Source organism: Hemicordylus capensis, chromosome 3 (genome assembly GCF_027244095.1).
Source record: "Hemicordylus capensis ecotype Gifberg chromosome 3, rHemCap1.1.pri, whole genome shotgun sequence".
Classification (NCBI taxonomy): domain Eukaryota; kingdom Metazoa; phylum Chordata; class Lepidosauria; order Squamata; family Cordylidae; genus Hemicordylus; species Hemicordylus capensis.
The window spans coordinates 297306918-297334280 of record NC_069659.1 but is presented as its reverse complement, the minus strand read 5'-3'; the positions used below and the strand labels follow the sequence as shown (position 1 = coordinate 297334280).

Genomic DNA, 27363 nt, shown 5'->3' with positions numbered 1-27363 from the left:
TATTATTGGGCTTGGAGGTACAAACTAGCCTTTTGTTTGACAGACCTCTCCTTTTGAGTTATTGCAAGGTGAACCTGCTGGGCCTCTCTAGCAAAGAGTTATGGCCATAATTCACCAGAGGAGTTGCCTTGATCCAGAGTTAGAGTCATGCCACCCAGGGTTTTTAAACAGTGTCACTGGCCCTGCTTGTTAAACTCTATCACATATGGATGGAAGACTTTCTACAAGTGTTACTTCCAGTTCCTTGGAGTTGGCCTTCTCCTCTCACCTGCTGAGCCCGCAGCATCTTCAGCTCCTGCTCTAGGCGTGTACGGAGGCGCAGTTCCAGCTGCTCTCGCTTCTCACAGGCTGTCTGGAGCTGGCCCAGTGCCTGCTGCAGCCTCTCCACTTTCTCCACATACGCCCGCTTCTTCCGCAACTCATCCTCGGCTTTGGCGGTCCGGACTTGAGCACTGCTCAGGGCCTGTTCCAACAGCTCTGCCCGCCGGCGTTGATCTTCGTTGGCACTATGCAGTCGTGCAACATCCCTCTCCAGCTTCTCCCTTTCTTGCTGGTGCTCATAGTCTGGAGGAAACACAAGGAGGAGAGGCCGTTAACGAGAGAGATCTACTCCTCCCTAATCAGGAAAAAGACACACTGAAGCCAAAGGCCTTCCTTCCATTATCTGCAGACAGAACTTCTGACAGCTTCATCACAAACTTAAACCAGCCATTCCCTCAGTCATTAGAAGAGAAATGGGTGTTGACTGCATTCTTAGCAGCCATTTACTCTTCCCGAGCTGAATTATTCTATGGTGTGGTCATATTGGGCTGGTGCCCAGGCAACCGACAGCCACAGGAAAGAAAAAGAAAAAAGCATATTTGTGCCAATGTACTTTGAATTTGGGCCACCTAATGGCGCAGCAGGGAAGTAACCTGCCTAGAGAGCAGGAGAGCAACTGTTGGCTGTTGGTTTGAATCCCCGCTGGTGTGTTTCCCCAGAATATGGGAAAACTCCTATAATGGGCAGCAGTGATATAGAAAGGTACTGAAAAGCATCATCTCATACTGTGTGGGAAATGGCAATGGTAAACCTCTCCTGTGTTCTACCAAGAAAACCACATGGCTCTGTGGTTGCCAGGAGTCGACACCGACTCGACAGCACAACAACACACCTTGAAAATATGCTATAATCTTAGGTACAAATACCCCAATTCAAGCATCCTCACATTATTGCTCCTCCCAATGTGATCATGAGGGGTGCCCCAAGTATGTTCAGTGCAGTGAGATAAAGTGTGGGGGGGAAACTGACGGTATGTAGCATAGTGTCCAAAAAGCTCCAGACTAGATTTACTGTACCAGTTTCTTTCAGCCTGTGCATGCATGTTGGGACTGCGTACATACTATCTCCCACTAAGTCTACCAGAAGCAAGGAAGACGGGATAGCCTGACAGAGCTATGGAAGTTCCATCCATAGTTCTGGGGAAACCATCCACATTCTTTCCCTCAGTTCCATGAAGACTCAAAAATCACCTACACAGGAGCAGGAATGTGTTAGGACGACAACAGTGGGCTAGTCGCCCCTTCCCTCCTCTCCCAAACTTGCAGCCTTCCTGCCAAGGCCAGTGTCAAGGGTCGGCCGTGGGGCATTCGACAGGGGCCCAGAGCCATCAGAGCAAACTTGCAGCCAAAATCTGCCCAGTACCCAATTTCTTGCATATTTTTTTTAAAAGATGGTGGCCATCAGCACCACTGAGGAGTGTTCTGAGTTTCTGCAACTGCCAAAGTAAGCCTCCCTCAAACCTTGGTGATGGGGCAGTAGTGGGCTGGAATGCTCCTTGGCAGCTGTCTGCCAGCCACATATATTTTACCAATAATGCAATGCCTCTGTTGCTGTGAGATGGTAACACAGGCAGGGACACTATATTACTGATTTTTCAAAGAAGGCGGCCACTGAGGAGTGCTCCATGTCACTGCTGCCTCCCCCATGAAGAAAATCCCTCCTTGGGATTGGAGGGCCCACCAAGACATCTGGTCGACGGTCCCCATGAATCTGGAGATGGCCTTGCCTCCTGCCATTACAAGTTACATGAGAAAGCTGAATGGATACAAACGAAGGACAGGAGGCCTCTTGATGCAATTCCTCTACAACTGAAGTTAAATGGACCACTATAGCTATAACAAAAGAGCTATCAGAGGGCTATACCCATTTAATGCTTAACGGAGTTTCATGCTGCCTTGTTTACAAGGCTAGGAAGAAAAGTATGCTTTGGGAGGAACCAGGAGTGATTTCTATGAAGGCAAGACAGTTCCTTGCATTAGCTGCTGAAAAGAGAACTCATACTTTTCTTCACTGTTCCCACCCGCCCCTGCCCCAGGGCACTTTCCACCCCTTGGCAACAATTTCTCTTTAAAAAACAACAAACCAACAACAACAAAAAACCCACCTAGAACAATAGCAAGAGAGAGACAACCGCTTGGACCTAGGATTTAAAACAGAGGGAGTGCACCCTGTGTGCTGGAACAGCCGGAACAGCCACTGGAATGCAAAGAATCCAGGTCACACTGATGGCTGTGGTGATTAATGGCTCTAGTTTAAGTGCCAAGAACAGCTTAGCGCTCTCCGGGGAATGGCAAAAAGCTTCCAAGGGAGGATCTGCCTCCTCTTCATTCTTAAAGGAACCTCAAACTTTCCTTCCTCCCAGCCCGTCCACAGCAAAAGCCTTGGGAAGAAGACTGCAGTGTAAAAAATAACCCAACTAAGCTTGACATGCAGTTTCATCAGCATAAACTGCTTTATGAGACTTACTTTGGGCAATAAGTTTTGCCATAGTCCCTTGATTTCCTTCTTGGTTTTCCTGTGCCCGTCTGGCCAGCTGCTTGTTTGCAGACTCCAGGCGTTCTGTTGCAAATTGTGGAGGGGGTGGGAGAGAAAGGAGGATCAGAATGTAATTCTTACAACGGCCTCTGAATTATTAGAAGGCATCAGGCAGTCACTTTCAGGTACCAGAGATGGCGCTTTGGTAACATGCAGTTAGTAATACAAGGGAAGCATAGCAGCTAGCAATGGCACTCACTTTTAGATGGGAACAGAAGCAGGTTTCCCCACCAAAGGAAGACAAGCAAGAACTTCTCTAGTTACAAAGCCTTAACACACACACTGCTGTCATATTTTGGTTTGGTTTATTATTCACATGTTCCCACAAGTGCCAAGGTTTAAGAACATGATTTTAAGAACTGAAATGGATTTCAAGATCCTACCAAACTAAGTTGTTTTCTCCAGACCATGGTTTGAAGCAAGGCTTCCAAATTTTGGATTCCCAGAGCTTCTTGCGTCTTATTGGACTATGACTCCCAATGGCCTTTGGCTATTGTGGCTGGGGATGATGGGAGTCATAGTCCAGCAACATCAGGAACTATGGATGTGCACGGAACCGGCTGGCCCAGTTCGGCGGTGGGGGTGTATGTGTGTCCGCGGAGGTACCCCCTCCTCCCCAGCCTTCAAAATCACCCCCTTGGCCAGTTTGGCCAGTCTTCAGCCGGTTTTCGGCCTTCACCCGGCGGCCATTATGGGAGCCGTGCGCCACTGGGCTGCCGGGTGTAGGCCAAAAACCAGCCCAAGAGTGGCCAAACTGGCTGAGGGGGTGATTTAGAAGGTCAGCAGGGGGAGGGGGAACCTCCGCGGACCCCCTCCTGCCACCTCCAGGAACTCCCCCGAGGGGAGTAAAAGGTGAAAAAATGTTTGTTTGTTTATTTATTTTAAACCAAAACTAAGTTTGTGAATCCCCTGAACTTTCGGGGGTGTTTGGTACGGTGTTGTTTAGTTCGACCCCAAACAGGGGGTGTTTGGGTTCGACCCTGAACAGTCGAACTGAACCGGTTTGACGTCAAACACATTCAATGTCGAACCTGTTTGCACACCCCTATCAGGAACCCCTGGTTTGGAAGATCACAAGCAAGCCATCAGTGTTCCCTCTAACAGGGATTCCCAGATGTTGTAGACTACAACTCCCATAATCCCCAAGCAAAAGCTATTGCAACTGGGGATTCTGGGAGTTGCAGTCAACATCAGGGAATCCCTGTTAGAGGGAACACTGAAAGCCATCAAGCTGCACCCTTCCCACTCTCCTCTTGTGAACAGCTTCTCTCTGCATTTCCTGTTTAGCATTCATCAGTTTGCCATGACATCCAGCCTGGCAAACTACTACTAGCACTCGCCCTCCAAATGAGATCTAGAAACCCACTGGTAAATAGGAGTGAGAGGGAAGTTGCACATGTGAAAGGAAAAAAGTGTGCACAATTCCCAACCTCATCCATTATCCTCCAAACCAAATCAGGGTGCGGAAGATCATCTGAACTGAACCAGAGTCTGCTACTGTGAGAGCAGATACACAGTCTGATTGGACCCCTAAGTAGGACCACACCAGGCAGAAGAAAATATTATACCAAATTTCTGGGTTATTTTAAAGGGATGCAGGAGTGGAAGAATCCAGCCTTCTTATGACTACCATTTGCTCTACTAAGATACTAGCACTGAGTGTACTGTCCAGGGCCAGCCACACAGTCTTACCTTTCAGATCCCGGTTGAAGTCCTGCAACCGTCGCATTTCCCCATCCTTCTTATTCCTCATGGCCTTCTCCAGTGTCTCTCGCTTAGAAGATGCTTTCATTAGGTTTTCATAATCCTCTGAAATTCGCTGAATCTCAGTTTCCAACTAAGGGAGAGAACCAAGAGATCTCTGTTAAAAGTTATCAGCATGAAAAGATACACACTGAAATGTCCTGACAGATATTTGCTCAAGACATACTTCACAAACCAAGTGAGAATATAGATTTGCAATCATTTCCCATCTATAAGTATCCAGAATTGGCCTGTAATCTGAATGCCAAGATAGATATCCAAATGCCCTTAGCAGATATTTGCTCGATAGATGTACGTCACAAACCAAGTTAAAATACAGATTTGCTTTTGAAGATAGATCACAACATTCAAACCTACTTTGACCCATGAAACAAATAAGCAGAGCTGCTCAGGGGAGACCAAGGACTGGAAAAGCAGGAAATCTTGTAAGTCATGAGTGAAATGTAAATTGCAGGATACAGGGAAATCTTGCCTGGCATCTGCCTGGCCCAAGCTGTTGCTCTTATAGCATGACTACCGGGCAAGTTTAACTTGGGTCTATTATCACTTCCTATCTTTTTGTCTAGCCAAACCAGGAATGTTTACATTCAAACACATTCTTAAGTTTTCCTTCTCACACAGAAGCACAGGAGAGAAAAACAGAAGTCAAAAAAGTTTAGGACAAAGACTGTGTCAGCATGACTGGCCTCCACTCCAAGAGGATTTAAACTTGCCACTGTTCAGTTCTGATTTCCCAGCTGATCACTCTGAACGCCCATCCACCATTTCCTGCTGGTTCACTGAACTATCCAACATATTGCTGAGAATGCAAGCTGCAACTTAAGCTAAACAAGGCTTGGCCTTTGTCTAAAAAGGAGCAGCAAAACTCATGGCTAAGGAGTTATGTTGGCTGCAGCTCCTTGCCTGTCCATTTTTTATGGACAGAAAAGCTGTCAGTGTCTTTTTATGGACAGAAAAGCTGTCAGTCTCCAAAGCTCCAGAAAAGTTAAGTGACACACAAAATCATGGAAATAGATTTAAAAAGTAAAACAATCTTAAAAATCAGTTCTTTCCCCTCTGTATTAAGAAGCATTATGATTTCCTGGAAATTTTGCCTTCTTTCCTTTCTTCCTGACTCTCCTCTCCCACTCCGTTCCAGCTGGCAGGGTCTTGACATGTTCCATTTTTACCCCTTTCCTTTGCAGGCTTGGCACATTCCCTCTGCATCCCCACCTCTGTAGGCCTGGCACGTGCCCCTTAGTCCCCAAATAACTCTTTGGTTCAGAGGGGAATCGTCTCGCTCTTGGCTCAAGCCAGGCTAGAACAGGCCTCTCCTTATGTGCTGTGGGACAAAAGACTTTCTGTGACTTGCCTAATGCAGACCCTAAGAGGGAGGGCCCGATAGTGAGAAGGCACAACTGTTAAGAGAGATGGTGAATGCACTCTTTTCTATCCACTCAACAACTGCTTTCGCTTCAGACCTGTTGTGCACTGTGTGCTTGTGCTCCACAGCTGTTTAATGGAGAAGGGCAATGATAAGAAGGAATGCATTTTCATAACAGCTGTTTCAGAGAAACAAAAGACAAGAGTCAGAGAATTTCAGGAAATGTTGCTGAAGACAAGGCTAGGGCCAAGAGGCATTTTGAGGAAAGCTCATCTGTCCATGGGAAGGAGCATCATGGCTGCTCCCACTGACAATGGCTACCTCATAATGACCTCGACAGGCACTTGCTTTGCTATCGCTCTTCTCCTAACTGGAGGCTCCCAATACGGGAAGAACATAGAAACCTTTGGTGGGTGGCAAATTTGGGCACTGCTTCTTTGCTACTTGTTCTGCAACACACCTTCAGCCCTTGACATAATTGGGGAGCTTGTGGACAAATCAACATTAAGCTATTTCTCCTCATTCAAATGTGCACCAGTGACCTCAGGGGAAGTGCAGTCAAGGTGGTGCTGACACAAACCTAGTCCCAATGGCTTTACAACAAGGTTTACCAAAAACATTAAAATAAAGATGGTTCTAGGGTAGATTTACTGGATGGGGTCATTGTTCAGTGATAGAGCATGTGCTTTGCATGCAGAAGAGCCTAGATTAAATCCCTGACATCTCAAGGTAGGGCTGGGAAAAACTCAACCAGAAATTCTAGAGTGGCTGCCAGCTAGTGTAGACCAGGGGGTTTCTAACCTGTGGTACTCCAAACGTTGCTGAACTACAATTCTCATCACTCCCCAGCTACAGTTTATTGTGGCTGGGAATGATGGGAGTGGTAGTTCAGCAATATCTGGAGTACTTCAGGTTGGGAATCCCAGGTATAGACAATACTGAGCTAGATGGACCAATGGCCTTACTCAATATAAGGCAGCTACCTATGTATGTCTAGAATTTCTAACTTCTGATCTAGGGGAGAATTTGTGTGGAAGAGAGGGAGAATGGTTTCTTCAATCAAAATGGTAGGAGAAGCCACACCAGAGAAATGCCTTATGGCTAATAAAGGCCCAGCAGCCCCAAAGATCACCAACACACTCCAATTCATTTGCTCAGCTATTAACTGAGCAAATGCATATTATCACAATCACTTGGAAGAGTTCATTTAAACCCCAATGCAAAGAAGGGATTAACAGCACAAGCTGTGGACATACTGGAGCTAAGCTGGCTTCTCAGAAGGACATGACTGTTATGTCCCTTGCCTTCTGCATATGCTACTCTCTGGTATTGTTTCTAAATCACTTTAGGAAATTCGGGTTAGCTCTACAGCCATAGTGCAGAAAAGAGAGGTTAGAAAAGGGTCAGAGTAGAAATTCCAACTGTAAGCAGTTAGGAATCACCCAAACTTATTCTTATGAGAAAGCCCCTCCACCTCTGGCTGCAAATCTTTTTTACGTTGTACTGTCAAGTCAGTGTAGACTCCTGGCGACCACAGAGACATGAGATTTTCTTGGTAGAATACAGAAGTGGTTTACCATTGCCATCTCCTGCGCAGTATGAGACAATGCCTTTCAGCACCTTCCTATATCACTTGCTATATCGCTATATAGGAGTTCCCCATATTCTGGAAAACACACCAGCGGGGATTCAAACCAACAGCCTCCTGCTATCTAGGCAGGTTGCTTCCCCGCTGCGCCATTAGGTGGCTCAGTCTGCAAAAAGCCATATCCTCCGTAGTCTCACTGCCAGCCATGCCAAGTTAAAGGAGGTTTATATTCCAGATATTAAATATAGATTTAAATTCTAGAATCCTAAAGTGTGCTTGCCAAGTATGTGCAATTCCTTTGCTTGAAGCAGTTTCAGCCTGCATGTGGCTCTGAATCTGTTGCATATGCTTTGCTCATAAGGCGCTGTTCAGAAAGCTATGATGATGCCCACTCTTTTACCTTTTGGATTCGACTGGCTTTTTCACCGTAGCTTTCCAGTTCCCGTCGCAACATCTCGTTTTCCCGCTGAAGCTTCTCATTCTCTCTCAGCAATTTCTCATTCTCCATCAACACGGCTTCCATCTGGGACAAATGGCTACTAGTGGAAGCAGCCTGAGCAGACATCAAGGCCTCCATCCCAGCTGGAGTGAGTGATCCCAGGGGACTATGGCACATGGCAGCCTGTGGTGGCAGGAAAGTTTGGGACATCTGTGCCTGCATCATTCTAGAGAAAGGAGACATGAAGGAATTAAAGAGAGGTTCTTTCCAACAAGAGGGCCTCAGCACAGGTCTTGATCCAAATCTGTAGCTCCAGTTTGGGTACCCAGTAGAATCAAATGAACAACATAAGTTGCTAGGCCTCAAGAAGTTTTACACCTTGGATTTTTGTGACTAAGATCTATTGCTGTAGGGCAAACTTTGGTCCCCATATGTTATACTACAGTTCCTATCATCCCCAGTCATTATGGCTGAGGATGATGGGCACTATAGTCCAACAACATCTGGGGACCTAAGATAGAGACCCCTGCTGTAGGAGCTTTTCACATTCCAAACTTTTAAAACTCTTCACTAAACCTTGAGAGGCTGGGGTTGAGAACACAATCTGGACAGTGAAATCTGTTTTAGACTTCTGCTGTACTCATCACCAAGTGATTTTTCCCTGTAGGAAAAATGGCACTGAATTTGCTACTTAAACTCTTTCAGTATTGCTTTTTTCAGAATAATCCTTAAATGCCTAAAAGATTCCTTGAATAACTCCCAAAGCATTTTTGAGAAAGGGCCAACCTCAGTTTGATAACACATGGTCTCCATGGCAACAAGTAGCACTACCCAGCTAGCCAAAAATCACTCCTCACTGGCCAGACCTTATTCTTGAAGAAAGCAAATGTCATAAAGGTTATTCGGAACAAAAATGAACAGAAGTGCTTTTGCAAATCTAACCCATATTTTTGCAAATGTTACATTCTTGCACTTCATTCCTTCCCAAAGTCCCCATGTTAAAAGAGCAAATACTGTATACCTCTCAACACATTGCAAAAATTGAATACATAAAATGTAGCTGAAACACAGTCATTCACCACTAGTGTACCACTTTTACAGTTTCTGATATTAAGCAAACTAGTCTGTAGATACAGAAATAAACCTGTATTGCAAAATACATAAAGCAGATTTGTTGCTCTGAAGTACTCTGATATTTGTGTGAATTAATATTCATTTAATTTTTCAGAAAGTTTGATTGGTCGTGCTGTGCCATGCAGCTAAAAACACACCATTGAAGTTATCTGTACCCTGCTCATTTACTAAAGAGAACCAAGTCTTCTGACGTCAGTGGAGTCTCTTTCCAAGTAAATGTGCTTCATCCTCAATGGCAGTCTGAAATGCTTAAAAATTCAACATGGCTACCATCCTCCTGCCTGAATGGTAAAGTGTTTCCTGAAAAGACATGGCCTCATCTGACTGCGGATTGTCCGGTGGAGACTTATTCAGACATTATCGTGAAGCAATCTTGGAGCAAGAATGAACAACTGTGCCTTCCTTTTAGCATATAGCTGCCACCCCTCCTTTGTTCCCCAGGAAAGAGGCTATTTCCTGTCTCCAATATTATCTCTTCCTGTCAGCATTCACTACAGTTTGCTTCACAGCAAGAAACCACAGTTCAGTTTCCCCCATCTTTCTCTGAATCTATGGCTTGCCAGTAAGTCACAGACAGAGGGAGGTAGTTGTGAGACCTCTTAAGACAGCAATAAAAGTGTTTATTCCTTAGCAAATAGGAAAGCCCTTTACATGGTTTTAAGGTGCCTTGCATTCTCCAAGATCAGCCCTCTGCATACTCATCCATTGCTGGAGGCAGAACTCATGATTTTGGAAGGCATAATGAGATAGCATGTTACACCCCCACTGATATTTTGAGGGCTTACTCTGCAACCTCTGAAGCACTCACCACTTTTACCTTCCTTCTATCAGGAAAACACAAGTTCTGTGAGTAACCACATGCAACTTAGGCAGAGCATAACCCTGCTATCCCTTCCCCAATTGTGCAGATCTGTTCTAAATGTAAACTCAACACTTTCCTAAGTACTTTGCAGTTTAAAAAGCACAAGAAATGGCACTTTTTAATTCTGGTACAATGTTTTTATCTATGGCTTGATTGAGTGAAGCACTGCAGTTCTTGACATCTCTCAGAACAAAACCTTGTGGGGTTTGCACCTCATTTCTAGTTGTATTCAGAAAGGAGGCTGGGACCCAATAAGGCAACCAGTTACTTCTCATAAGCTGCTTAATTCCTTCAAGTATTTCGTTGCCACTTGAGTCTGCTGCTTTACTTCTTTTCTGACCTGGGACAAGAGTGAATACTACTAGCCAAAAGACCCATCTCTTTTTTGGCTTTGTTTCCTTTGAGGAAACTCAGGTCCTTTCCCCCACTCAAAGCTCACTATAAGCCCTTTCCAAAGCAAAAGGGGACAATGCATTTAAACCAGCCCACAAAGAGAAAAAGGTTTCCATGAGGAAAGGTAAATTTGAAAACAAACTGAGCCAAGTTTACTCCCAACAAGTAAATCAGTACACAAGATTCTGAGTCACTTTATCCCAAGTTCCACTTACACTGATCACATTCCAAACTACTTCCCTTCTCTGAAAAAGAGGAAGGTGCTTTACAACCAGAGGAAAAAGACAATTGTTTGAAGCAACAACTGATTACCTAGCTGGATCAAACCACAAATCTTTAACACTTTAAGAATCCCAGCTTAACAAAACAAAAACAAATTTTTTTTCCAGCCAAGTGGTAGGACATGTTTTGCATGCAGAAGGCCCCAAATCCAGTGGGCAGTATCTCCAGTTAAAAGGATCAGGAGAGGTGAGGTGGTCACCTCAGGCAATGGATTCTTAGGGTGCCACCAAAATGCCCTCATCCCCTGCTTTTAAAGAGGGGGAGGAGGCAGCATTTGACACACAGAGGTCTTGAGCCACCATTGGATCATGTAGCAGGTGATGGGAAAGCCCCACTCCTACCTGAGACCCTGGAAAGCCACTGCCAATTAGAGTGGATACCATTGGCCAAGATGGACCAATAGCCAGACATATAAGGCCGCTTCGCATTCTGAGTTGAGCCAATTTACTACCCGAGTCTTTCTAGACCCACCAAGGGACCTTTTCATCACAACTGAAACCCATTAAGGTGTGTGAGGGCAAGGTATTGCACCAAAACAATGGGATTACCTGAATTCAGGATGCTGAAATCCTGGGTCTTCTCTGTAGTGGTGCCTGGGGTCTGGCAGGTAACCGCCCGAAGCATCCTGTGAAGGGATGATGTAGGGATATTCTGGAGGGGGGCCACGGGGCTCCACCTCATCCGAAGACTTTCCTCTAGAGATAGACAGCTGGTAGTGCCTAGAAAGCTGAGGATAGCTGTGAGAGGAGCTCATGTGGTTCTGAGATTTGGCCCCGTTCCTCTCAAGCGACAGCTGCAGGAGCCGCTCACTGAGTGACCGCACGTGTCCATGTTTCAGCTCTTTCAGAGACTCGTCCTGGTGCTTGCTGCTGGCGTCAGAGGCACAGGCCCTGCGCTGCCCTCCTTCGCCATGTGCTCCAGACAAGGCCGCCCCAGCCTGCTGTCCTCGTTGCGAGGCATAATACTGGGAATGAGCTTTGGCCTCCTCGTAGGTGGGGAGCTCCTCTCCCTTGTGCTGAGATGGGTAGAGCCGATACATGTTATTCTCCAGGTAGAGGTGGTCAACGTGGTGCTCCTGGCCTTGAGGCTCCTGCCGAGTGGATTGCTGCACCATCTGGCTCTCTTCCTGGGTGAGACTCTCAAGGGAAGACCGTGGGCTGCTGCTGCTCCCTCCTCCACGCAGGGCCTGCTGCTGTATTGCCAGGAGTGTACGGTTCTCAGTAAGGTTGCCATACCTCAACTGCTCCTGGATGAGGCGGTGAAGGACAGTCCCGGAGGAATCCTCAGCTGTCCGCATTCTCAACTAACTGGTTGACAACTAACCAGCTACTTTCCAAAGGTACTGAAAACACGATCCCCAAGATCTAGTAGCCACTGTCCAGCCAAATGATCCTGAAAGCAAAGAGAACAGAAGTCAGCAGATAGCACAGCTCAGTGAAGTAGAGAGCGGGCGGAAATCCTTCCTCTTTTACATCTCCATGGATGTCCAGCAGAACTCCAGCCTGAAAGACTAGGGCCTACTTTTAAAAGGAGCTGCCTCACGGAGGCCAAACTTGCCTCACAGGGTTGCTGTGAGGATAAAATAACTCATCTAATTCTGTGCTAGGCTCTTTGGAAGAAGGAAAGGTGGGATGGAGAATGGGATACCAACACTGTAAGAGATTAGGTTTTGTTTCACATTGCTCATTGCAAGCCTTGTGTTGCTCACTGCAAGCCTCACACAGCTCTTGCAGTTGGATAAGACAGAAGTTCAGTATATATAAACATGCTTAGGATTGCAGTCTTGCAAGCTAATCCTATTGCTATTTCTCAGAAACAAATTCCCCTGATTTCAATAGGACTTACTCCCAAGTAAGTGTGCATAGAACTGCAAACTAACTGTGGGCAGTGTGCAAACTGATGTTCATTTTTTAAAATCAGATTCATCCTCACAGCCTGTGTAGTTGGCCACAACCCTGTGACACTGGCCACACAAACTGAGAGATCTCACTGACCTGGCTGGTATAATGAGCAATGGCAGAGAATTAAACCTGTTTTCCCCAGGTCCTACTCCAACCCTTTGACCACTATGTGGCAAGAATTAATAAGCTTTAACATTCTGAAATAAGTACCACAAGGGTCTAGGAGTTGCAGTTTCCTCTCCCAACAGATCAGGATTCGTCAACCTGAGGATGTCCAGCTGTTTTAGGACTACAACACCCATCACCCCTTGCCACCACAGTGGCAGGGAGTGATGGGAGTTATAGTCCAACACTGGACAGCCTCAGGTTGGTCACTCCTGCAATATACTTTGCTTCCATAACATGCATTATCACCTCATCTAAGAGTGGCAGGGGGAGTCAAGTTTAAAGTGTTCTCAGCAGGATCATTTGTATATGGACAGTCCTACTAGGAACAGCCATCATGCCAGTGGCAATATCCTGGGAGGACTTCTACTAACTTGGCTCCTAGAAACTGCCCCTCTGTTCTCTGCCTCAGTTTTTGTAGGCTTCCTAACCTTCCACCAGAGAGGAGCTGCAAGTCCCTCTCCCAACACACACATATTTTATTCAAGCCCAGAATGAAAAACAGAACACAGGGCAGGCTCTGGATAAATTCTGGTTAAACATTCATTTCCTTGAAATGAGAAAAGGAATCTCACAAAGGCAGCATTGTTGGGGCTACAAAGCAGTCAGTCCTTGATTTCTACAAGGAGAAGGTCCACAGCTGGAAACCAACCATGCCCTCTGCCCTGGAAGCCTTGCCACCTTCTGGCTCTGGGCATGCTAACCACTCTCTGCGCACCCCAAAGCGCTCTCTTTAGTAATATTCTGCAGGCTACACAGTGCTGGCACTAAAGAACTGGAGCAGCGAAAGGTAAAGTCCAGCGGGAACATGCTCTGTTTCTCATACATAAACTCTTCGGGAAAGAGCACCTTGTAGTATGGAAGGCGGGGAACAAAACTGGTAACAGTTGGAAGTGGACATTTGCTCATTTTGCCATACCGTAAATTCCCAGAGCTAAGCCTTTGTACTGCAGAAAAGGGTTTGGGGTCCAATAACATGGGAGAGTCCTGTCCAAAATTAATTCTTGGATTCAAAAAAGGAAGGGAAAGGGGGTAGAGGGGAGCTATAAATTAAGCATGATTTCCTTTTTGCAGATGTATCCATCACTTTGAAATTTCTAATTCCTGATTATTTGATGGTATTATGACACTTTGCAGTGTAACAAATGCTTCACAGTTTCTACTGCACTAATTTTTAGTAAGCTATATGATTAGTCTTTAAATGGCGTGCATTTTCCAGATTTAGAGAGAGCAATCCTGTGCATGTTTACTCAGAAATAAGCCTCACAGTGTTCAATGAGGCTTACTCGCCAGATAAGTGTGCTTAGGGCTGCAGCCTTAATAGCTGTAACAACATTAATGTATTATTCATCTAGGCTCCAAGTTCCTTCCCTGGCATCTCCAGGATAGGACAAGATTTTATTTTATTTTTTTATAGGACAAGATTTTTTATTGAACCAACAAACTACCAAAGCATACAGTATGTCTCCAGGATAGGGCTGAGAGAGATTCCTGCCTGCAACCTTGGAGAAGCCGCTGCCAGTCTGTGTAGACAATACTGAGCGAGATGGACCTATGGTCTGACTCAGTATATGGCAGCTTCCTATGTTCCTATGTAAGATTCCCACAACACTTTACAGTGTGCAAAGTCTGACACTTCTTATCTAGAGCATGAGAAATTGCAGAGGGGTGGCGTGTAAAGTCTTCTTCGGCAGCAAACACACACACACGAAGCCTAGTAGTGGCATTTTAAAGGTGAATAATAAATGTCACAATAAATCTGTTTTTATTTAACGTGCCACAAGACGAGTGTACGCGCGTGTTTGCTTATCTTAATGATCTGCGATAAGCTCTGCGGCCAGTTCCCGGGCAAGTCTCCCGTCCCGTCTCCAGCATCGGCCAGAGACTGGAGCGGGCGAAGGGCAGGATTCCACCCCCGGCCCGCACCCAAATCGAAGAGCGAGCGAGCGAGCGCCTGTAGCTCACTCAGCAGATTGCCCTCTGCGGCGCAGTATTTCGAGTTCCCCAGCCTCGCTGCCCGCTCTTTGTTTTCCAAATAGTTCTGCACTGACATCATAGGGGTTTGGATTGCAATTAACATTCCTTCTAAGTGAGAAGAACGAGCGCTCCTGGGCTCCGGAAAGCATCGGCCAGCAGTGGCAACACAAAGCCGAGGGAGCTTTTCGCAGGGGATACCCCCAGCAGCAACACCTGCAACGCCCGCCCCCAGCAACTCACCCCGCGCACGCCCTCCTCATCCCCGATTAGCAGCGGCCCCTTAGAACCCACACAGACCCCCCGCCGCGACGCGAAGCTTTTCCTGCCGTGCATGAGGGCAAGCCGCAGAGAGTGAATGCCATTTGCAAACACGGCAGCAGCAGCTGCAGGCAGGCTATGAAAGAAGGGGGGAGACGATCGGGGACACGGGGGGGGGGAGAATTCAAAAGGAGTCGCATCCCCAGGTCTAAATCCGGGCTGCAGGGGAGGGAGGACGCTGCCCGTGCCCGCAAGCTTGTCAAGATCACCGACATGAGAGACAGGGAGTCATTGGGGGGAGTCATCCGATCGACTCCCCAAGACTTTTAAAACAGGGGCGCAGTCTTGGGAGGGTCCAGTCCCCCATCAGCGCAGCACCAGACGCCACGGTGATGGGCAGAAAGCCAGAAAGCCACGGCGCTCGCTGCAATCTCCGCGAACACAGAACGACATATGTCACACGGCCGCTTCTCCTTGCAGTCCCGAGTGGCGTGTGAAACTTACCGGACCATAGCAGCCCAAATGGCCTCGTCCTGCCGGCACGGTTGAGGTCCCCAGAAGCCGCCACTCGGCTCCTCTCTCCGGCTTTGGGAGCGCGAAGGAAAACGAGGGTTCAACTCCTCTCCTGCTCGCAACGTGTTGGCGCTTCGGCGAGTGAGTGAGTGAGTGAATGTGTGTGCATGCAACAGCCTGGCCTCGCAAAGCGCCTGCCTCTCTGCCCCTGCTGGAAGGAAGGCAACTGAGCACAGTGCCTGCCTCCTCCAGCTGTAATGAGAGCCAGGGAAGCCGGACTGCGCAAGAGCCTGCTGCTATGTCAGGAATGCAAGAGTTTCAGGTTCCCCCCGGGGATCAAAGCCACTCACTACAAATAACCTTGCTGCTGCTCCTCCTCCTCCCTCCACAGCTGAGCTGAGGGACGGAGCCCGGCAGGGGGCGCGAGGCAGTGTCCCAACCCTTACCCCACACATGCCGGCCAAACTCAGCAGAGTACAGGCTGCACACGCCCCCTTTTCCACAGAAAGACTCAGGACAGGAGGGCAAGGATGTTGGGGGGGCCGTGTAGGAGGTGGAAAGTGGGTCCCGTCCCAGCGCTGCTTATCTCTTAAAATGAAAGTGGTCTGCCTGGGATGTTATTGAATAGTTTCATTTTTATAATTCCTCCAAGCAGCAGCTCAGGATAGCATGCCTGACTCTTCTCCCTTCCCTCCCATTTTCACAACTGTGAGGTCGGTTAGACTAAAGAGGGAATGAGTGGCCCAAGGTCAGGCAGTGAATGTCGTGGCAGAGAAGGGAATCTGAACCTTTGCCCCACCCCTCTTGTTCCAAACATTCTAACCACTCGACCAGGGGTCTCCGGCCTTAGGCCCCAGCCGTTTTGGGGACTGACTGATTGATTGATTAAGTGTGGTCAAGTCAGTATCGACTCTTAGCGACCACGCTATAAATGGATCATGACTGATTGGTTGATTAAGTGCCGTCAAGTCGGTGTCGGTCTCAAGTCTTAGCGACCACATAGATTCTCTCCAGGATGATCTGTCTTCAACTTGGCCTTTAATGTGTCTTTCAGTGGTGCATTCATTGCTGTCGTAATCCAGTCCATCCACCTTGCCACTGGTCGTCCTCTTCTCTTTCCTTCAACTTTTCCCAACATTGTGGACTTCTCAAGGGAGCTGGGTCTTTGCAGAATGTGTCCGAAGTATGATAGTTGAGCCTGGTCATTTGAGCCTCAAGTGAAAATTCTGGATTGTTCTGTTCTATGGATCATTTGTTTGTTTTCCTGGCTGTCCATGGTGTCCTCAAAAGTCTTCTCCAGCACCAAAGTTCAAAAGCATCAATGCTTTTTCTATTTTGCTTCTTCAAAGTCCAGCTTTCGCATCCATAGAGTATCACGGGAAAAACTGTGGTCCAAATGATTCTAATCTTTGTAGGTGTAGAAACGTCACAGCATCTAAATATCCTTTCCAAGGACTTCATTGCAACCCTACCAAGTGCTAGTCTGCAGCATATTTCTTGACTGCTGGATCCTTGACTGTTGATGGTCAATCCTAAAAGGCCGAAGCTATCCACCACTTCAGTGTCTTCATTATCAGTTCTGAGGATGGTTGCTGTACCTGTTGTCATTAGTTTAATCTTCTTTACATTTAGTTGTAGTCCCATTTTTTCACTGTGCTCGACTTTCATTACTAGAGCTTGCAGATCATCCGCATTCTCAGCTATCAGAGTGATGTCATCAGTGTAGCACAGGTTATTGATGTTTCTTCCTCCAACTTTAAAACCATGCTCATCTCCTTCCAATCCAGCTTCTCTCAGTATATGGGACTACAACTCCCATAATTCCCAGCCACAATGGCAGAAGGCCCTGATGGGAGTTGTATCCCAACAATGTCCAACAATGTCTGAGGACCCAAGATTGGGAACCCCTAGATCTGACACCAAGTTGACGGCACTTAATCAATCAATCATAGCCACCTAATGGTGCAGTGGAAAAATGACTTGAATAGCAAGCCAGAAGTTGTGGGTTGAAATCCCTGCTGGTGTGTTTCCCAGACTATGGGAAACACCTATATTGGGCAGTAGCGATAGAGGAAGATGCTGGAAGGCATCATCTCATAGTGTGCGGGAGGAGGCAATGGTAAACCCCTCCTGTATTCTACCAAAGACAACTGCAAGGCTCTGTGGTCACCAGGAGTCGACACCAACTCTACAGCACACTTTACTTTTAATCAAACACTAAAGGACACTAAAGGACTAAAGGAAAATTAAGTTGAACATAATTAAGTTAATTTTTGCTAGACTTAATCTTATGACATAAACCTGTATCTGGGCTGTATCACTCCAGACTGCAGGTAGCACTGAGCCACATGACTGACAGTTCCTCCATATATCATTAGTAGTGTTTTTAATTTATTTTACAAATTTCTCAACTGCCTTCATCCAATACCAGCATAAAACAATATTAGTCATATTTCACTAACCTCACGGCACAAAAGTAAATTGTCTAGTGAATCTGTTTAATGAGAAACTTCAGGTGCTTCTTGCTGCTACAGTGCTGAGGCACTGAGCTGCAGAACCTGTTTTTCACACTAAGGAGCATATCTCATAATAGTTGAGTCCCCCACCCCTCACACTGGCATGCTAGCTGGTGATGAGATGAGAGAGTGCCTCTGAGCTTGTGCAGAGTGGTTTACTCTTCCTAATGAGTAACTGCTGCTAGTTTCAACATAACAAGGACTGTAGATCTGGAATTCCAGGTCAGAGGTCAGAGGTTCAAAGCAAGATTGAGCCCTGGCTCATTTTGCAAATGAAGCATGGTTAAGAATATAATGTCTGTGATCCAAAAAACAATTGTCCTTGTTTGGTGGGAACTCTTGGAGGAAAGGTGGTCCCGTATTCTTTCAGGATGGGACCTAGCTTTTCCTTTTCCCTTTTTAATTTCCCAGTGGTGCTGGAAAAGTGCAGGGGATATTTTACAGGAGTTATTTACTGAGGGGGGGAGCAAGAAGTTTTTGGAACAGTTAGTTGGCTCTCAGTTTTGTGTGTGTGTGGTGTGTGTGTAGAGGGCAGGCAGCTTGTAGCTAGAGGAGGGGTATTTACTGACAAGGGGATAAGCGTTCTGCCTGCCAGCTGCCTGTGGAAATAAATCTTATTTAATCAAAGCTGTGAGAGGATCTGTTGTCTTTAATGCCAAACAAGGCTGATTAAAACAAGAAAGAAAGAAAGAACCTGCCTTTACCATCTGCTCTTCCTACTGCTCACCCCACAATGAAGCTTCCCCCGCCCCAGTCTGCCTCCATTTGACAGGTGATGGCTGTTTGTAAGAAAGAAAAAGGCACAACATCCTTTGACTTGCAGGAACATTCCAGGGGGTGGCTTGGGAATTCCTCTCCCCCTTTCTGTGCTTCCTTCATGATGGCAGATTTCCAAACTATTTCCTGCTTCACCCAAAGGACATAGAGCCATGGCATTAGGATGAAATTTTGATTCTGTGACAGCGAATTAGACTGACTGAAGACCACATTTGATAGGAATATAGTAGGGGAGGCTTTAGAAGAGACAGAACAGGCACAAAGGTGAAGACACTGTACTACTGTTTATTACGTTTTAAATCTGGGAGTCCAGAGTCTCCGAAGAACTACTCCAGCACCTAAGCACAATGTGCAACATGTTAATACAATTTGTTTTTTTAATTACCATATCCACCGCTTCCTCTAAGGAGCCCAGAGTGGTATACATGGTTGTGCTTATCCTCACAACAACCCTGTGAGGTAGGATAGGCTGTGACATAAGAGGCTGGCCCAGCGTCCCCCAGTGAGTTTCATGGTTGAATGGGGATTTGGTCTCTGCAGTCCTAGTCCTAGTGCGATAGTGGGGAGGAAGGTGAGTTATGTTGCTCCAGGAGTCACTATTTGCATTTTTCTCCAATCTCCCCTCCAATATCAATCTGTCTGTCTATAATATTTGTTATCCTACCTTTCAAGTCACAGCCCTAATTAATGGATAAAAACCATCACAATTCCACATTTTAAAAAGTATTTAAGGTAGAGACTAAAATGTCAGCAAAAACGTCCCACAGGGAAATCCACAGAGGGACCCATCAACTAAAACTAAATCAGTTTAAAATCTTGCAGAAAAGGTTTTCATTGTTTTAAAAACAAAAAACAAAAAACCCCAGCTTGTAACAGTGCTCAACAAAAGCCAGAGCACAGTTGCAGTGCCACCACCAAAATGTCCTATCTCTGGTTGCTGCCAAATGGGCGAGAGAGAGAGAGAGAGAGAGCAGGGCTTGTGAAGCTGATTTCAGCACCCAGTGGGGTTCATTTGGGAGCAGGCGGTCCTAATTGCCCACAGCCCTTAAGCAACCATATTGCACCCAGCAAACATGAGAGCAAGAGATATTTGTGGGAAACACTGTACTTTTGCAGAGACAGAATATTGTGATTTTAAGTGCTTGGCCACACAAATAGAGGCAACAGCAGTCTAGCCCTGGGGAGACGAGGTGCAACTTAGTCAAGTACGACAAATGAAAAACAAAAGTGCATTTATGGCACAATGAACTGCTTGTTCAGAAAAGCCCTTAGGCTGACAGCTGGTATGGACACCTTAAAAAAAGAAATATTTAATACAGATACCATAAACAAACAACAACTATATCCTCAGCCTACTCTTAGTCATTGGAAACTTGCTTATTTTTTGTGTTGCATAATGCCTGGGAAGTGCCCAAGCTTGAGCTTTGGCTGATCATAAAGAAATGCAAGACCTGAAAAGCAGGCAAAGAAAGCATGGCTTTTTACGTCCTCACTATTCTCATTTTTTTTTTAAAAAAAATTGGTTACATTTATAAACCACCCTTTGTCATTGTCCCCTTTGCTAAGCGGAATCCACCCTGGTTGCATTTGAATGATAGACCACTTGTGAGTACTGTAAGAAATTCCCCTGAGGGGATGGGGCCTCTCTGAGAAGAGGAGAAGGTTCCAAGTTCCCTCCCTGGCATCTCCAAGATAGGGCTGAGAGAGACTCCTCTTGCAACCTCTGAGAAGCCACTGACAGTCTGTGTAGACAATACTGAGCTAGATGGACCAATGGTCTAACTCGGTATATGGCAGCTGCCTATGCTCCTATGTTCCCGTAATTGGCATAGGAAGGGCACTGTCAAGATAGCCTAAACACATTTACTTGGAAATAAAGTAACAAAGAGTTTTGTGGCACTTTAGAACCTAAAATAGTTATTGTGGCAAGTGATCATGAACTAGAGCAGTGTTTCTCAATGTTTTTGGAGTCGTGGACTGGTACATTCTTTGTGCGCGGTTTCCCGGACCAGCAGTTAGTAAAGGGGTCACCCCTTCACCCCTACCCTCACGTACCCCCAAAACAATTTTGAGCTGGTGGGGGCCGCCAGTGGGGCGCCAAGGATCCATGGAGCCTGGGCGAGCTCCCTGAGGAAGTGAAATGAGTGTTATCCCAGCAGCGAGGGCTGCTTGCTTAGAAATGAGTTCTGGAGTGCTCCCGGCGGCAGCAGCCCCCACTGGCTCAAAATTTGGTTTCTTGGGGGGTTAATTCCTCATGGACCAACATGGACCAGCACTCAACTCCTCACGGACCAGCACCGGTCCACAGACTGGTGGCTGAGAAACACTAAATTAGAGCCTAATTCAATTGCTTCTCGGCCTTTTGGCTAAGATAAAGTATAGAGCCAACTTCTTCAGATGCATGAAGTGTTATCCTCAGTGGGCAGACACATATATACATTTTTCCCTACAAAAGACTAATGTGGTTACTCTTCTGGTAATAAAAATAAATTATATTTAACAAAATTTGCATGTACACAGATATGCGTCAAATTGCAGTGTAAGAGATTTATCTTTCCTTGCATTGTTAGCTAGGGTTACGAGATAGTTGTTGCTACAAGAACGTGTTTATTGGTACATATTTGGCATATGGAACTAAGGTTAAATCTTGGTTTTATGCTATGAGGTCATCCACACAATGAACAACTGCTTGGGTGTAGCGCCTATTGGACAAACAGGGACAAAGGCCCAGAGGTCTGGGGGGGCCTCCAAGGGGCCCCCAAGCAGGCTTCTCCGCCACCCTTACCTTACCCCACCGCCGGCCCTGCCTCGCCACCGCTGGCCCTGTCCCGCCATTTCTTAACGGTTGGCGTCCGGGGGTGGGGTTGGGGGTGAACCAAGTGGGGTGAACCCTGTGGTGGCAGCAGATGCTGTGGCTGCCTGGTGGGACTTTCCTTTCCTCCCTGGCCAGCTGGCTGAACTGCATGCCTGAGCAGTTCAAATACGGACATCGCATGCCCATGACGTCACGGGCATGCAACGTCCATATTCGAACTATACAGGCATGCAGTTCGGCCAGTCAGAGAGGAGAGGAAAGGTCCACCAGGCAGCCACAGCGCTTGCTGCTGCTCGGCTCATCCCCCCACCGGAGGCCAACAGTTAAGTAGCGGTGGCAGGGCAAGGGTGGCAGCAGGGAGATGCTGGTGGGCAGGGGCGGTGGCGGGGAGATGTTGATTGCCCCACTCATTGTATCTTATGTCAGATGCAGGGGGCATGGCTTAGGGTATGGGGGGCATGCGTGCCCCCTAAGAAGACTTTGTCTCCTGGCCCCCACTATGCCCCTGAACAACTGTGTTCTACCCAGGTTTGGGAGCTGTGTGTGCTCCCAATTTTTGGTTGTGTGGAAGCAAGGTAAGAAGAAAACCTGGGTAACTTTTCTTCCTACCTTGCTTCTACACAATGGGGCTATTCTCACAAGCAGCAAAAATCAGGCTAGGAGAGCCTAGCCCGATTTTTGCTGCTCGTGCAAACCATCGGGCTCGCAGGCAAGCCCGGTGGCTTACAAGTGGCTAGCCCGCTTTTGTAGCCTCACGTGCTCTGCAAACCCGGGCTTCCTGATCGTGAGTAGCCGCGGTTCCGCGCCGTGGCTACTCATGAGTAGACCCCCAGAGGGGAGGCAAAAAGCCTCCTCCCGGCTCTGGGGATCTCCCCAGTATGCCCTGCACACTTGCGCAGGGCATACTGGAGCTTTTGGGGGCCGCGTGGCCCCTGAGCTCCCCAACCCCCGCTGGCTCTGTCATGGAGCCGGCAATCGTGTGGGCGGCTGATCTGGCTGCCCAAGGCTCCCTCCATGCTCGTGTGCAGGGAGAGCGTGCTTAGCCTGTTCTCCCCACGCACTCTCCGAAACCAGGTCTCACTAATTGTGAGACCCAGCTCAATAGATTCTACGCAGGTTTGCCTCTTACCTTGCTTCCACGCAACCAAAAATTGGGAGCGCACGAAGCTCCCAAACCCAGGTAGAACACAGTTTTTGATTGTGTGAATGACTTCAATGTTTCTGAGCCTTGGAAGCACGCACTTCCCATTCCCTTGTCTGCTTGTAAGTCAAAAGAATTATACTTCCAATCATGGTTAGGAACAAACCAAAATAAAGACATCTGAACTGACTGATCTTGGTTTATTCTAACCAGATTGCTTGAAATAAACTGAGATTTGAATCCAAACTTAGAAGTTAGTTTCAGATCATGGTTTATCTCATGCACGTTGACTAAAATAAACCAAGGTTGGTTGGTTTGGATGTTGCGGCTGATCTTGATTTGTTTTTAACCTCAGCTGGAAGTAGAATTCTTCTGAGGCGCATGTGGGGATAGAGTTGCCATGCCCCCCGAAATTCTGGGTTTTACCCAGATTTAAAGCATCTCACCAGGCTTGCTTAGCCCACTCAGATTCTCCCATATTTCAGAGTTCATTTAAAAAAGAAAAGGAAAAGCTAAGCTCCAGCCCTTGTAGAAGCAGAGCTATGGAACAAAATGTGCAGTCACTATTCTGCTCAGAAATTATTTTCCAGCCAGTTTACATAATATGCAAATTAGGCAACCAGATTTGGAAAGCCGGGTTATGGCAACCCTTTGTGGGGAGGAGAGAAGGGAGCATGCACACTCCCAAGACTTGGAGATGTTGCATGGAAGCCAGATTAACCGTGGTTCTGAATGATGTCCGAACTGGCCCAATCTATCTATTATATTAATTCTCCTGGGTGTGGCTTGGAATGTGCGTCCCAGAGCCCAGCTGACTGGCTGGGTGGTGAACATGCCTGATTGGCTGAGGCGCACCCAGGAGGATTGGTTGCCATGGCGGCCCAGCCATGGAGGCCAGAGGTGGCCGGCCCGGCCCGGCCCAGCTGCGGAGGCAAGGCCCAGGAGGGGGGAAAGAAATTGTGTGGGGGGAGACGTGGCAGTGGAGAGGAGAGGTGGCTGGGCCCGGAAGCAGAGACTGGGGCAGAAGCGGGTGGGGGGAGAGGTAACCGCCGGCCCCAAAGAGCGCACAGATGCTCTGTGCGGGGTTGGCTAGTACCTTTAAATGTGCCAAAGCACTTAAGAAATGCCATCGTTTCTGTGCCTAATCCCCTAATCTAACCTCATCCCTTATCTGCTGAAACCAGCAGGGCTCTAATTTACTACTACAACATTATTTATACACTGCTTTTCAAAAAAAGTTGGCAAAGCGGTTTACATAGAAAAACAAACAAATAATAGAAAAGATTATTCTCTGTCTGAAAAGGCTCACAATCTAAAAGGAAACATAAAGTAGACCCCAACAACCATCACTGGAGGGATGCTGTGCTGGGGTTGGAGAGGGCCAGTTGCTCTCCCCCTGGAAAATATAATAGAATCACCACTCTGAAAGGCATCTCTTTGCTCAGTTAGCAAGTATTTTAGCTTGAAAACCAGCAGGGTAGAAGAGCTGAGGGAAGGCTAGAGGTAAAAATGGGGTAGGAATGTATAGCAACACATGTTTAGATTGTGAGTCCTTTGTGGCTAGAACATTTACTATGGTTGTTGGTGTTGTTAATATATCTCTTTCCAAAGACAAGTTCTCATAACAATTTACATAGAAAATAATAATAATAATAATAATAATAATAATAATAATAATAATAATAATAATAATAAATAAGTAGATGGTGCAGCAGCGATATAGGAAGATGCTGAAAGGCATCATCTCATACTGCACGGGAGGAGGCAATGGTAAACCCCTCCTGTATTCTACCAAAGAAATCCACAAGTCTCTGTGGGCACCAGGAGTTGAAATCGACTTGGCGGCACACTTTACCTTTACCTTACCTTGTCCCCAAAGACCCACAATCTAAAAAGAAGCACAAGTAGATACCAGAAACAGCAACTGAAGGAACTATATGCTGGGGCTGAATAGGGAAAAATGCTTTCCTTCTGCAAAAAGAACCATGGTTTGAAAAGGTGCCCCTTCTTTGTCCAGTTAACAACGCTTTAGAAAAACTGTGTGGGATAGAGTTAGGGTAGGGTTGCCAACTGTCCTGCCCTGTGCAAATTGTCCTGACTTTCTGCAGGGAAATGCTCGTTCTGATAGGGACTCAATTTCTCCCGCTTTTTGACTGCCCGTTTAACCTTCTTCTTAAAAACTTTTTAAAGCTGCCGCTGTGCAGAAGCAATGGAGTGGGACTGTGGCGAGAGCTCTCCTGCCTCCCAAACTATGTGAAGTCGGGGGGCTCGGGGTGCACATGCTGGCAACAAGCACGCTGGAGTCAGGCAAGACTAGGAGAGAAGGCAGCAAAAGACTCCCTTACCCGAGCCGCCTTCCTCCCGAATGAAGCAGATCCAGCCGATCCGATTTCAGGCCTCTGCACACGCACCCACTCAAACCGGTTCACCAGTTCAAGTGGCTGTAAAGGGAAATCCGGTGAGGTTTCCCCTCTGCGTCTGAAGTAAAAAAAAGTGTTTGTAAAGGATAACGGGGGGAGCAGCAAGTGAGAGGTGCCTTTAAAAGTCAACTAGAAGGTGCTTATCAGCAGGCCTGCAACGCTGCCCCACTTCCTTGCAGCAGTGGCAATATCTGGTCTCTGTGCATGCATGGAGGCCATTTGTGTAGTCAGCATGTTTATAGGGTGACCCTATAATGGTGGTCCCTCAAAGATGCTGGTGAGAATACCATCAAGAGAGTAACTGGCAAATAAGCTACACCCAGGCGGAAAACAAAGATGATCTGTATGGATATATAATATTTTGAGCTTCAAATCCTGGTCACACAAGCATTGAAATTATGTCAGGAGTACATTTAAAATCTAGGGGTTTAACTGGCTTGACATGGACTATGTGCCATTTGAGGTTAAAGTGTTTGACATACCAGAGAATTGTGAAAAGGCAAAGAATGTTGTGGTGCCACCTTTGGGACTAAACTGGTTTATTGGGGCATGAGCTTGTGTAATCAGTTACAGAGTGATTTTATTGTGGCATGAGGTTCATCAGCGACAAGAAATTGACTAAGGAAGAGGTAGGTGTGTATGTACATGGGCTGAAATCCAAGGGTGTTCCCACAGACCAAAGTTACTATTTAAATTTCACACATCACTGCAAGCATCTCACAAATGTCTCCACTATGAACATTCATATAGTAGTACGTTCCTGCTTTTACCACTAACTTTAGCCTGGTCTACACATGCAGCAAAAATAGATGGTAGAATTCTGAAGGGGTAAGAGTGGACGGTACCAATTAAGAATGCATGTGGGGGATGTTATTTTTGGTTGTTCTCCCATGTACCAAACATGGGGTGGGGGTGTGGGAATATCCCTGGGGCTCTGAGTAGGGGGGATGCTGGTTGGGTGACAGCTTGCTCTTTGCTCTGTCTCATGTGCCTCTCTGAAGAAGGTGGGGTGTGGGGAGCCCATCTTCACCTTTTGCCCCAGGGCTCACTCCAAGCTTGCTACACTTATCTTCCCAGCCCATTCCATCACCCCAGGATTTTTTTTCCCATTTCATCATTACCACAAGATTCTTCTGTATGTGTAGCAGGTCTCTTTAGTTGTTTTTCTATGCAAACCACTTTGAGAACTTTTGTTGAAAAGCAGTATATAAATATTCATAGTAGTAGTGGTGGTGGTGGTGGTGGTAGGTCTCTGACACTATTTCCCAGGAGGAAAACATATATGATTAATTTTCAGTAGTGATAAGTGTGTCTATTCAGTATCCACTTTGTGTCCATTCATTATATGGACACTACTATATGGCTTAGGATTATTCTATTTATTAATCACTCTTTATATCTCATCCTTCCTCCAAGGAACTCAAGTGGACATACATGTGCCCGCCCCACCCCCCACACATACACACACAATTCTCCCTCACAACAACTCTGTGGTGTGGGTTAGGCTAAGAAATAGTGACACAAGCTCACCAAATGAGCTTGATGGCTAAGCAGGGATTTGAACTCTGGTCTTCCTGGTACTACACTTAGGGCTGGCCTCAGGGGTGACCGAGCTGATCGGTGCTGAGCTCAGTAGGGTGACTTGCTGTTTTTTGTGTGTTTTGTCTCCAGTGAAGGCCTGTGAGAGTTCACTGGCATCCCAGGACTGGAGGAGGAGAGCCCTGGCAGCAAAGCAGCAAATTATTACGAGCCGCTTTTCATGCACATTACTGGGGAAATCTGGAACTACAAGGTTTTGCAAACCTGCACAAACAACATAACTTGGCAAGTTGGAAACACTAATAAACTAACTATGGGGCAAGGGGAGACTGAAGGCACAAATTATCCTAGGGCTGGCTCTGAGGACATTCTATCCACTGCACCATGCAGTCTCTTTAGCCTGCCAAGTAAGTGCCTGACCAGATAGGTTTAATGCATGTGGGCACAAAGTTACAGATGGATATCTTTAGTTTGGTCGCACATTGGACTCCTGTTTCCAGTTAAGCTGTGTAGTTTGGGTTGTATTTTAAAGACTATGTTACTCATAAGATATCTATGTATTGCTTTCTTGCCAAGGATGTTTGTGGACTGAGGCTTTTTATCAGGAGTTGGGTTGGTTCTCAAAATTACTGTCACACAATTAAAGAATTTTTTTGTCAA

The 27363-nt window shown here is 46.6% G+C and overlaps 1 protein-coding gene and 1 long non-coding RNA gene across 2 annotated transcripts in view; one reads left to right on the top strand and one right to left on the bottom strand.

Moving 5' to 3' along the window:
* Window positions 1-15802, bottom strand: part of AMOTL2 (angiomotin like 2) — a 21877-nt gene extending 6075 nt beyond the window's left edge. The window contains exons 1-6 of the mRNA XM_053311909.1: window positions 15487-15802; window positions 11230-12073; window positions 7972-8236; window positions 4549-4693; window positions 2788-2880; window positions 269-564 (exon numbers count right to left, since the gene is read on the bottom strand). Of these exons, the coding sequence (XP_053167884.1) occupies window positions 269-564; window positions 2788-2880; window positions 4549-4693; window positions 7972-8236; window positions 11230-11978 (1548 nt within the window). The 5' untranslated portion in view covers window positions 11979-12073; window positions 15487-15802. The remainder of the gene's footprint in view (window positions 1-268; window positions 565-2787; window positions 2881-4548; window positions 4694-7971; window positions 8237-11229; window positions 12074-15486) is intronic.
* LOC128351894 (uncharacterized) lies at window positions 11883-27363 on the top strand. Its single transcript, XR_008320102.1, has 2 exons — window positions 11883-12020; window positions 26836-27363. It is a non-coding gene; the product is annotated as an uncharacterized LOC128351894 (long non-coding RNA).